Consider the following 13,183-nt stretch of genomic DNA (forward strand, 5'->3'; position numbering starts at 1 on the left):
TAATAGCTTAATGTGGATCCTGCTCTCCATCGATTAGTTGTTTAAAATTGCTACATGAGATAGTCACGTTTTTTTCCACAAAATATGTGTGCCGCCAAATTTTCGACCGATGAGATAGACCAAGCCGAAATTCCTTGCCGAGGAAGGCAAGGAGGAGGTCCGAGGAACCGCGAAGAAAAAAGTGGAAAATAAAGCGCCTAGCCTAGATAGAGGCCCCAAAAAAATTCATAGGGCAGCTATCAAAATAGTGCTTAATATGTTTACCGGGGAATATACGACATGTCTTAGAGAAGGAGCATTTCGTATATAATGGAAGAAGCAGAAACTAATTTTTATTCTACAGTGAAACGAAGCTTTGGGTGAACCTTTGTCTTAAGGAGGAAGCCGACTTCTCCGGGAATCAGTTCGGTTTTCGGAAAAAGATGTCCACGACAGAAGTAGTTAACCTGGTGGGTAACCTATCTAAAGTCACGCTCGACGAGGATAAATGCTGCGCAATGATAACACATATGTGAAGAATGTCTTCAATTGCCAACGAGGTGGAGTTTTCACCCCTTTTGAGTTCCAAATCAAATTACTTGAGTTCCTAATCAAATTAAGTGGGGTGAAGTACCTAGTGCGTATCGCTTTCGACTTACAAACTTTTGTACTACGAAGGACCGAAATTATATCGACCAACATGCGGAGTTCCACAAGGCTCCGTCCTAAACCCACACGTGTGGATAATTATGTATAATGGAGTACTGGTGCTAGAGGTGTGGCCTCTATTGGTTTCGCGTAGGACACTGGAGTGATTGTTATTGCACAACTTAGAAGGTTAGCTTTATACGAAGGAAGCATATCCTGGTTGGCGGAAGTAGTACTGGTCACTAAGAGGAGAAAGTGCACGTCTATGAAGATCAAAGTTGGGACGCAAACAATACATTCCCAACCTGCGCTCAAGTATTTAGGGGTAATGATTGAACAGAGGCTGAGTTTCAAATCATGTGTAAAATTTGTGGCAACCAGATTGAAAGTTGAGCCGTCAACTCCTCATTTCTAGGGAGGTCAGCTACATCCTATATGCAGTCGTAGTGTGGGCAAATGCACTAGAAAATAAAACATTTTGGGATTTTCGAACAATATCTATCTGACATCATGCATGATAGCAGGAATGATCCCGATTAATATTCTGGCGAGAGAAGGCCAACGTCTTTATCATCGAGCGAATCTCACCGTAGAATCTCGCAGTTCACACGAAGTGAAACTAACGCAGTATGACAGGAGAAATGGGACGCGTCAGAAAAAGCCCCTCGCCTCACAGAATTGTCACGGATATTTGGAGATGGATCAATCAATCCCACGGTGAAGCAGATTTCGACCTAACACACCTTATGTGTAGACAGGGAGGTTATCGAGCATTTCTCAATCGATTTGGGCATTACGATTCGCTATATTGCCTAAAGCACACGCACATTGTAAAGAGCGCAAAACACGCCTTATTTTAATGCCCGAAGTTCACAGTTCAAAGGGCTACATTGGAAGCCACAACCGATGAGAACCTAACACTTGAAGACGTCATGAACCATATGTTGAAATAGAAAGGTATATGGACTGCAGTCGAAAAGGCCAGCAGGCCGAGGAGATAGTGAAAGGAGAAGAAGGTGGCCTGGCTGGGTCACATAATCGTCTTGCAGAAATCAACAGTTGCTTTTGAAACTTTCCACCTTCTATCGTAAAAAAGGCAGACAGGCAGAGATTGAACAGATTTTAAAAAGGTATTATTTTACACGAAACCTTAAAAAAATATCTACAGTTCTGTTGGCAACCGTTGGGCAATACTTAGCAGCCGCCGAGAAAGAGACACAGCATAATTATTTGGCGAACTAGTGCGCTCGAAAATAGCAGTTTTTTGTTGGACGGAGGAAGAAAACCAAAACTAAAAACATCTATATAAATTAGTGGAGGCGAAAAAATTACGGAGCAGAATTCCGGAAACCAATACCGGCGGTATTAGGGTGTGATATCTGCTTATCTCCTCGTCGAATTTCAACAACTGTAAATGTTTCAGTCATCGGCAGCCAGATTGACAGATACAATTACAAGCTGGAGAACCAGTGAGAAATGAAATAACGGCTTTGTCTCTGAAAACATTTTCTGGTGAAAATCGCAATCACGATAGCATCCCTAAAACAGGAGGCATGTCCCCACAATACTGATAACCATGTGACAGCTACCAAGAAGGGAGGAGCTTGGGAATCAGACCATAGAACTAAGCTCAACATTGGCCTGCAAAGGCGACAATTAGCAAGAATGAGCAGGGAACCAAAGGACTAAGTCTTAGGTGGGTATATCAGAAAACAGGCCTCAGTGAGGCAGAAATCAATTGAAGAATGCACAACGACGGGATGGTCATCAACACTAGAAGAGGACAAGGAGATGTTGTTGCTGAATACCAGTCCAATCAGAATAACAACGGATAAGGTGTCTCAAATCGCGCAACTAAAGAATTGGGCGTAAAATGCCTCTATGTCACGAAGTTCACTCCTTCAGAGGCGTAGAGCTGCTGGTGATAGCGGAAATCGGAAAATTCCGGAAAGATTGCCTGCAGATCGAACAAGGAAACCAATGCCGAAGTGATGTTCCAGATTTTGAACAACTTCTCGGGAGAAAATATACACACAAAAAGAATGGGTCAAAAGTGCAAAAAGGTGGAAGGCGCATAGTCGCACAATGTCGAAAATTAAGGGAAAAACATCTCTCTTTATCATGTGTCCTGAATTTTTACGCGAAATAGGCTCCCAATATACCTACCTAGAGTGTACTTTCATTGACAATATTCTACGATGCAGCGTTCCAGTACAAATTCCAGTAGATGTTCTGGCTGATGAAGCGCCGTATAGAACGAGGGAGCGACGACAAAATAACTGGGCGAACGCGATCGATGTTTGCTTAGCAGGAAGAAGCAAAATGGACAGTAGACGCACGCAACTGAACCTAATATAATTTCTGAGGGAATACGATGGATACAGAAAATACCTTTACCGATTTAAATTGGATGAGTTCCCATACTGTCCTAATTGTGGAGGCATAAAGGAAGATGCGGGACATGTATTCTGTCTCCGTCCAAGTGTAAAGATAAACCTAGAGACGTAATTAAAATTAAAGTTGAAAACCGGTATCGGGTCTATGCCGGAGGAACTCCAAACATCCAGGCTGAGTTCCACCAATTCAATGGCTTACATAGCCTTTTATATGCTCCGATGGGAATTGGCGTGGATCGTAATGGTAGCAATGATGAAACGAATGAAGGAGCTGCTGATGCAAGCCGAAGTTCAATGAAAGTCTCTGTTTGACAGTGCACCAGCCCCGTGAATTAATTTCGGAGTAGTAGTTCAGCGGAGGATTACTGAGCAATTTTTGGTAGATATTAACCGATCGGGGTCCGGTATGCACATGCATCATTATGTATAGCTATCAACCCTGCATTCAATTCTTCCCCTCGTTTTATCCCAAAGAAGGTATCTAGTGACCATACACTGTATTGTATTACGGCTTTCTGAATTCATGGACATTTTCTTTTTATACTTTATTGTGGTGAAAAAAGCTATGAGTGAAATAGTGCTACTGATAAACTTCATAACCATTTTGGATTATAGTGCCAAAGTCGGAAAGACATTCAAACTCCCTGTACTGCTGCGCACTGGAATTCGCGTGTCTTCTGTACTTAAAAATTATATGGTCGTTTGGTCATGGCATGGGTTTGATGAGGATTTCCTAGAACTAGGCTTTGCCTGGTTGCTTGGGGAGAATGTTTGCAAAGGTCGGCTTTTCGGGGCAGCAATCAATTTCTAGTTACTCTTCCCTAGTCTCCTTGAAAATATAAATACAGTTCGTTTATATATATCTGCTGAATGTCATAATTCATTAATCATGTTAATAATGCGAGCTGGGGTTCAGAATTCTATAGGTGTTTCGGATGCCGGTCACTATTTCTGACATTACGGAGCGTGGCTTGGCTTCTGCAATGAGCAGCCAAGTAACTCTTAATTTAATAGTAGGGATCGACAGTCTGTATCACAGCTACTTGTTTGCGTTAGTCTGAAGCTACCTCATATCAGTCATTACAAAAATCCTGGCTTCTTCCTCCTGCGCATCGAAAGTCTTCATTAGGGTACAGTCTACATAATTTAACGATCCTTGGCAATGTCAACAACATCAAACCGCACTGGTCAAACGGGAAGAATAAAGATAGAAGACTGCAACTTTGAGACCGTTGATAATTTCGTCTATACAGGGTCGAAAATCACAACTGCTAACAGCTACGATGATGAAATCCGCGTACGGTTGTTGGCAGCCAACAGAGCCTATTTCAGCTTACAAAAACTGTTCCGCTCGAAACGTCTCACCATAGTCAGTCCTCATGTATTCCTCGGAAACTTAGGTTCTTAGCAAGAAAAATTGCGAACTCTTGGCCGCACTCGAGAGAAGAATCCTCCGACGAATTTTTGGCCCAACGACGAAATCTAGGAGCGTTACCATGACCACCAGGTTGTGCATAAAATCCGACTCAATAGGTTACGGTGGGCGGGTCACTTGATCCGTATGAATGAGGATGAGCCAACCCGGAAAGTCTATAAGGGCAATATCTATGGTAGAAAAAGAAGACGAGGCAGACCCAGCTTGAGATAGAGCGATGGCGTAAGTCAGAACGGCAGACAGTTTTTAGGAATATCGAATTGGTGGACCTCGGTGTAAAACCAGGATGTCTGGAGTTCCTTGTTAGGGCAGGCCTAGACCGGATACTGGTCGTTGCGCCTTTGATGATGATGATGATGACAATATGATGTTGTTGTCAGCGTGGATTCAATATCCGATCCGCGATCCTACTATCGCAAGATTTCTCAAAATAAAAAAGGCAGTGCTGCAGAAGGAAGACGTGTGCTCACCGGAGTTTCGCCATCTTACTATGCTTCGACCTAGACTGTTAGTCAATGTCGTAGAAATTTTAGCCCAAGCTCAAGAAGGAAAGTATTGTGTAGACCGTCCACACTTTCGATCGACAATCTTGAAATCGATCTTAGTTTGCGTAAAATAACTAAATATTGCTACTATTCACAGGTTGCTAGTCGCCAAATACTGTAATTTGATTATGAATGATCTTATTATCACCATCCCTCAATTTTGATTTTTTTTACGCCCCATCATGTACTTATCAATGTATCAATAAAAATGCTAATTCAATCGAAACTACTTACTGTTAATTTTTTCCATTTTTTCAATGGCATCTTTTCGCAGAAGTTCTGAGTCCTGTGCTGATTCCTGACCACGTTCTACCATGGACACTCCGGAAGGCTGTGTATAAAGTTTTTTCTGTGCTAATTTCGCGCTCTCTTGTGCTTGTTCTGCTGCTTCCCGAGCGGCCTTAATCGCATTAGAGATATTTTGATGTGCCGTACTACAAACAATTAAATAGAGAATTAAATGTTGTTACATTTACAGTTATAATAAAGAAATGAGGTGGTGAAATTACTAGCAACGAGATATATTATATCTTATTGTGAAAGCTGCTAAGCAGTCGGATGAAAAAAAGATAATGAAGCAATTGCAGCGAAAGTTTCCCTATGAATCATCACGCTCCATTTCGTGTTTGTCTTTAACATCATAGTTTAGGAAACATCCTACTTTAGGAATACTTTGAATTTCTACAGGTGAGCGTAATATCAGGAGCGGAATAAAGCTGAAAACAGTGGTGGAAGGACTCAAAAGAGTCGACATTGACGCATATGACGCCAACTGTCTACCTAAAACAGTCAAGTCATTAAAGGACGTACTCTGCTGGAACAGGAATCAGAATGAGAAAGGAAGTGCGAAAACTCTTCAACCAGGCGAAACAACTGATGATCAGGGAAGCAAAACCAAGAAGTTTCAGGTTACATTTGCTTCTTCTACCCCACGGCGGAAGGCAATAGCCTTCTCCCTGACATCATAACAACGAACGGAAGGGGGGAAAAAGTGACTTGGAAACTAGCGAGAGAGGTATGTTTGAAAGCTCCTATACGATTGGCAGTCCGAACCATTTCCCCAGCACTACAACAGAAAGGCCCAGAAATCATCTTAGGATCTCTTCTAAGGATGGTAACTGGCAACTTAGCCGTCAGATATATAACAAAGGCATGGAGGCGGGCAAAAGTGGTCTTTACCGGAAGGCGGGAAAAAAATATGCTTTTCAGCGTAAATCTTTCTTAACAGGCTAGACGGTCAACCGAAACTGCCCTGATGGGTGTAGTACGGGATGCCATAGAAACAAAGGAAATAGCACTATGTGCGTTTTTGGACATCGAAGGAACGTTTGATAATACATCGCAAGCAGAGATATGGAATGCGCATCTGTAACGGAGGGGAAACAAACAGGTACAAATTTTATTGTGCTGAACACTACTCAAAGTTGTCCAAAATATTATCACCGTGGAGTATGGAAGTTGATGAACTCCTAGGGGAGCTAAGAAGCACTGGAATATAAGTCCAGAGTTACGCTGATAATATTCATGTAACTTGTAACAGCAAATACGAGGATATCCAAGCTGTGATATGTTAGAACACTGGTGTAGCATCGGAATCGGAGGATAAATAAATATTGATGCCCGCGAAAGACACTTTCAAAGTTTCAGCGTTGTATATGAAGTCGTGCGCTATATTATGTCAGTAGAGGCGGATCAGGCCAGTAAGTAAGAAACAGGAAATACATACTAGGAAGGTTCTGCACAGTTTTAAGTAAGGGAGAGTAGGGAATCGAGTAGAATAGACTACACGAGGGAAGGTTTTTCTAAAAGAGGATGATTCGGTTAAATGCCATGGACTTGTTCTATGGCAAGCCAATTGCAGTTGTAGGAAGAGGGCTAGATGGCTCCAGATTTTAAATTTCTCTAAGATTTTACCTAAATGCAGCATGCCACATTTTGCATCATCAAATGTCGCTTTGATAACATAACTACTCCCGCGTAGAACATCCAAGATACACTCATAAAGACTAAAGTTTTCTTGAAATCAATGAAGAGCAAGCGCAGGGACACAATTCAAAATGATCTGGAAAATCATTAAAGTACAGAAGGATCCAGAGCGGAAATTAGACAGCTCTGTAGATCAAATTTTCGACTTATGCTTCTCTCACCAACGCAATTGGAATTGTCTTTGTCACGGTATACATTACGATCCACTTTTCCAACTCTACCTCTGTAAGGTAGTTTCAAAGTATCGCGCACAGGCTTGCCCACAGCCATAACTAGAGCTGTGACTTACCTACGTTCATCGATCCGCCTCCGCCGTTCCTCAGGTCTTGTAAAGGTCTCTTGCAATGTGGCAGACAACTTCATTCGAATTAGAAATAAAGGCACTTTTGATGGCGGCCCAATGATCATCATATTTTTGAGCGGGCTGTTTATGGACCCCCCGTAAGGTAGGGCTGTTATCTGAAGCGTTGGCGTTTCGGTAACAATGGAGCAGATTACAGATTGCAGGTTGCTGCAATATAACTTACTAGTCCTGAGAGCTTCAGACACTTAAATGAATTGGTGGTCTTATTTGCTGTATTGAAAAGATGCAAAATACGAAATACGAACCCCGGACTTTGTGATTGGTAATGGTAAATTTATAAGTGTTTGGGATACGAACAGTTACCACTTTTATTACAGAACGACTTCGAACTAGAGAGTTGGTGAAATAAGTCACAAGAGAAAAATACTGAGAGAGAGTGCAAGCGGGAGAAAATGCTTTCTGGCCCGATGAGAGGAGAAGACGGTCCGCCAAATTCCTGTCTCGTCCTTGGAGACACCCGTCGAACTCGACTTGAAAAATGCCTGGTACTTTAGATTTGCAAGCCAAAGTGACTTCTTTCTTAGCCGTGACGTGAAGCTACTCACAATCTGGAAGTCTTGTCAACGGCTTAAAACCAAATCCATCCCAAAATGAAACATAAAGATTATGTTATATATTATTTTAGAATAAAACCGAATTGGAAACGGAGCATGCAATAGTCTTGATTTTACCTTGCAAGAAGAGCAACCTTTGCTCCATCTTTCGTAGTTTGAAATTTGAGAGCGTAGTCATTCGCTCTACTCCTAAGATTGGCTGCATGGTTTCGAGCTTTCGGAATCGAATGTTTTTTCAAGGTCCTGAATTTCGCATCAGTTAAATTGGTTTTCTTTTCAACTAAACCGGTTAAGGTCCTTAAGTTTTCAAGCTCTGAATTTATATCCCCCACTCTATTATCAATAATTCCTGCGAGAGTATTCGTGTCTGATATCAAACTGTTATTCAAAAAGTTCAGTAATTCTTTTTCTTCTTCTTCAATAACACCGTATGCTTCCATAATATAATTTTTGTAGTTGGTTATATGTTCTCCTATATCGTCTGCATCTGCAAGTACTTCAAGTACGTTTTCTTTTTTCATGAAGATATCTGAAAGGCGATGGTTGAAGAGATTCATATCTCGCGATAGTTTTTCCATTTTAATTAACTGGTCTTGAAGTTCGTTTGACGTTTTGGAAAAGTATTTGAATTGTTCGTTAGCGCATTTCCAATGGTCTTCATATTTCTCACGATTAGTTCGATGAGCTTTCAATTCGTCGAGAATGGGCTGAGCTTCATGGATTGCTCGCTCTAGGTTCGTATGGCTAGGATGCGAGCCATAGCTATTTAAATCAGCTATTGTATCTTCAACGTCCTTAAACGAGGCTTGGGCCTCCTGTAGCGTCTGGTCAGCGGAGTCTAAAGTATTCTGAGCGTTGTTTGCCAACTTTTGGATATTATCATTCTGCTTTCGTGATTTTATATAAAAATCCTCAGATTTAGAGAGAAGCTGAAATATGATATTCAATAATAATTTAAGTTTTAAATTAATTCTCTCGAAAGAACAGAAGGGCTACTACTAGCTCATTACTTACCCTATTAAGCCCATTGACATCAAAGTCCTCTAATGACTCCTTTGCATAATCGAAATCATCAAAACGGTTATCGAGGCTATCTACTAGCTTTTCATAGTCTTCAATTTTACTGTATGGGGCCCTTATATGGGTTAAATCGATGTGCGCAATTCCCCGGCGAAGTTGGTTTCCTATATTCACTATGGTATCCATGAGAGTCAGGGAGCAATTATCACACACTGTAAAAAAAAGCCATTAACAAATAACGCCAATGAACAGTATTTAAATGTGAAAACAAAATTTAATAATGCATCGACAATTGACATCCTGTGAAAACAAAAGTCAAAAAAAGTCTAGGGCATAAATTCTACAGCATAATCCTTTCGAATGAAAACAATTGTTGTCAGAAATTTCATATTCCAGTCAAAAAATGGCGAAATAGTCAAGCATGGAGCAAATAAACGGAATTTCCTCCGGAGTTCAATCCAGGGGCTTGTAGTATCCGGATCATTTCATCCGCTTTGGCCTGTGATGAGCTGACGAGAGATTGATGACATTTTATGCAGTATAGTTCCTTTTCTTCATATTTAACTTCATTACCCTCCTTTCAATTGCCTAGTCCTCACTTTATTTCAACACCCTATCACTTTTTAACTTCACCCAAAACCGTAACATATAGCAATTTTCTAATCTTCGAAAACGATCATTGACCTTTTTGTTGTTGTCTCCACTTAGGCTCATGTTAATATACGACACGCATTTCTAACGATTATTTCTAGCGAAGGAAAAATGTATAGGAATCCAAACGATGTCCGGGATTCTATGGGGCTTTTGTTTTTTTGGGAAAAAATTGTAGAAAGCTTTGAGGCGGTTTTGTTGTTGTCCCAGCTGATAGAGAATTTTAGGTTCAAGGTCTGAGTTGAAAAATTAGCGGGACATTGCATAGCTGAGGAAGATGAACGGTGAACTAGTAGATGATGTTCGGTTTGCAAACGGTTGGGATTGGTCTGTTCCAGAAAGTATAACAGGAATTGCCACAAATATTATCTAGGTAAGGTTCGAGGGAAATATAAATTAGTGACCTCTTAAATTTAACGATGTTCTGTTTCAAAATAATTCAATAGGAAATCAGAGCAAAATTCGAATATAACAATATAACAACATCTCTGATACAATATTATTAATTGCGTTTTATTGCAGTCCTGTTAGGGGAATAGTTGGCCTTCGTTACCACACGAGCTTACCACCAGCAGGAGATATCAGATTATCTTTCTTGATTACCGAGAATAATTCCTACGCGGATCCCTTCAATTCAAATGTAGGTTTCACAGAGTGTTATAGATCGTTTGATTATTAATCTGATTTTATTTTTGCATTGCGGTTATTATATTACCATTAACTCCATTTATTTTGGTTCCTTTTATGCATGCCTTGGTGTCCTTTTGAATTTAAATATTTTCTGCTTGCTTTACCTAATCTACATAATTTATAGGTCATTATTATTCGTTATAAGTTGTTGTTTTTTGATTCCTTGTTAGTGTAATATAATTTGAAATGATTGACATGAAGACTTCATCTTCTTCTCTTTCCCCCTTTCCACGCGAAGCTCACATAGCATTCAAAAAGCGGACTCCTCCAATATTAGCCTGGATAGCGAAGAGGCGAGCAAGCGCGTGTCGATGGAGCACTTCAGTGGAGTTTCAACATTTGCGGGTGGACCTCAACGGTCAATTTCGCCAAATATTTATGTTTTTGGGATAGGTCAATTTTGGTCAGTCAGGATGACCTTTCGGTCATCGTCTAATTGCCATTAAGTGGTTGTCTTAAATTGCAGCGAGAACAAAATTCCTAGTTTTAAACTTCGGATCCATCTCCATATTTCGACGTCCAGGCTGTGGAGGAGGCATTCTCGACGTAACTTGTTCGTCAGAATTACCGGTGTCGCTGGTGGATGAGTGGTAATGTTGTAAATTCAGTTATAAAACTGATATTTATAGACTACATAGATTCCATGCCTTGGAGTCATCGAGTCGTGGCAAGCCTTCTGTGTATTGGAGGACGACGAAAATTGTCGAGCTACAGAAGAAGCATCATAAATTCTGTCGTTTGACACAATGCCTAAACGAGTGTGAGTAAGCATGTACCCCAATGACAGAGTACATATTAGCTAAAGGAGACTTCGTAGTGCGATAAGTAGAAGCTTTGCTGCTGATAGGACTAAGTCGACGTGGTGAATTTGAATCTGCAAGGACTCGGCTCTAAACTGGTAACCCTAAAGACCGTGGGTTAAGGGAAACCATGTTCACTTAAGACCAAAAAGGTGAACAATGCTGTACAGCTATTTCCCTTCGCATTCAGTACAGGTTAATGACAGCAATGGAAGGCGTCGAGGACTGCCCACTTTTCTTTATAAAAGAGTTGGAAGAGCGAGTTCTTTATAGGAAAAACGAGACGGCGCCAATCATTCCGACAAAGGTATCTAGCATCAGCCAGACCGGAGCATTCACGGCTGCCTGAAAATGGTCATTTTTCCTTATCTTTGGAAGGTGGGGAGGCTTACGCCAACCGACAAAGGAAAAGGCGACCCTGAGTTTCCGACTGCATACCCGCCAATTTATATCCTTGACACGGCTGCGCTCGAAAAGCTCATCAGAATTAGGCTCGCTGAAGTGATATGTACTGCTGAAGACAGCCCTGCTTTAGAGCAGGGATGCTGCTAGGCAAGTCGGTTCATTAAGGGGAGGCTCATAGCTGCCGAGCTGGACGGGTGGTGCTCGTCGTAACGCTTGATGTCAAAAATGCTCTTAATTTTGTAAAATGGAAAGACATTCTAGGTACACTATTCAATATATTTTACGTAGCGAGCTATTCTTATGTATATTGAGGGATTATCGGGGAAACCGCTCCCTGCCCTGTGAGACGTTAAAGGATCAGAAGGAGATGTAGATCACGTCAGGGGTAACATAAAAATCCATCATAGGGTCGGACCTCTGGAACGCTTCTTACGATACTCTGATAAGACTCGGTATGCCAGAAGAGTCGCGCCTGGTTGGTTACGCATATATGTTGCGCAACTTGTTGCCGAACACACCGGTGATCAGGCGCAAAGGAGACTTGGCATACTGATGCGTCGGGTGAGCGGATGGATGGCTGCTCTTGGTTGCAACCTTGCACTGGAAAAACTGAAGTCGCCATCTTGGCCCAAATGAGAATCTCGACCCTGCGTCCTATATCGATCGACGAATTGATAATCGAGTTAAATCCCGCGGTTAAGTATCTTGGACTGGCGTTTGACTTAAAGATGGGCCTTTTCGAACAAGTCAAAGTAGCAGCGGACAGTGCTGCAGTAGTCGGCTAATTGCAAACATTCCGGATCCTTGTAATGCAAGGTTTTGATTGTTTCCTATGTAAGTACACATATTGATGTACGAAGGATGCATTTTCTGACATACAGCCAGATAACAATGTCTCAAACCGCAACAAAAGTTAAGAATCTATAAATCAAGTTCGCTGAAATGTGTTTTATTTCCTTTCAGTATTTTTGGGATTTGGGATAAAAGAGCGAAGGTTGGTTGATGTTGCCTTGGGCAGAAACAACACAAACTAAATTTACGGATTGACATAGTCCGTTGAAGCCCTCCACGTCATATAGCGTCATATATATAATATAGCATGAAAACATCAGCGACAACGGTGGGCTCTGTTTTGAATGTCAAATAGTTTCGGTATTTTACCTCCATGCAGCACGTAATATTTTGTATCATCATATGTAGCTCTGGCAGGCAAATGGTATATAGGTCTCAGGGCGAAAACAATAATGGCAGCAACACCAACAACTCCACTGTTAAAAATCATCTTCACCTCCACGTTGTGATTATTGGGAGTTCTTCCTTAATGAAAAAGATTAAAACAGGACAAACTGTTCTAAATAGTCCTCGAGATTGAGGATTAGGTAAAGCCTGAGAAAACCGACACGGCGCATTGAATAATTTTATGGACTGTTCAACAACCAGAATATGAACGTGTTGGAGGTTCCGCCAAATAAGAGGAGGGACAAATATTGCCACCACCAAACATGGAGGAAACAATCCGAGCAATTCACTGAAGCGATATCTTTGACCTTCTATAACTTTGTTAATAATAGTGCGATTTCCACCAAACTTTGTAGGGTCACGCTCTGTATTATAGCTTATATAAATTGAAAGATGAACTAATGGGACGGGTGAGCGCAGTTCGCAGTTCCCGACTTCCCAACAAATTTGGTGTAAATCTATATGATCGTT

General features: G+C 41.2%; 1 protein-coding gene across 2 annotated transcripts in view; it reads right to left on the bottom strand.

Annotated features, from left to right (window-relative positions):
* The window catches only part of LOC119653202 (laminin subunit alpha-1), a 375,238-nt gene that overhangs the window by 22,067 nt on the left and 339,988 nt on the right, over positions 1–13,183 (bottom strand). For both annotated transcript variants that reach the window (XM_038057770.1, XM_038057772.1), the window contains exons 15-17: positions 8,922–9,139; positions 8,025–8,836; positions 5,238–5,437 (exon numbers count right to left, since the gene is read on the bottom strand). In XM_038057770.1, coding sequence (XP_037913698.1) covers positions 5,238–5,437; positions 8,025–8,836; positions 8,922–9,139 — 1,230 coding nt within the window. The remainder of the gene's footprint in view (positions 1–5,237; positions 5,438–8,024; positions 8,837–8,921; positions 9,140–13,183) is intronic.

The sequence above is a fragment of the Hermetia illucens genome, chromosome 3 (assembly GCF_905115235.1).
Source record: "Hermetia illucens chromosome 3, iHerIll2.2.curated.20191125, whole genome shotgun sequence".
Classification (NCBI taxonomy): Eukaryota; Metazoa; Arthropoda; class Insecta; order Diptera; family Stratiomyidae; genus Hermetia; species Hermetia illucens.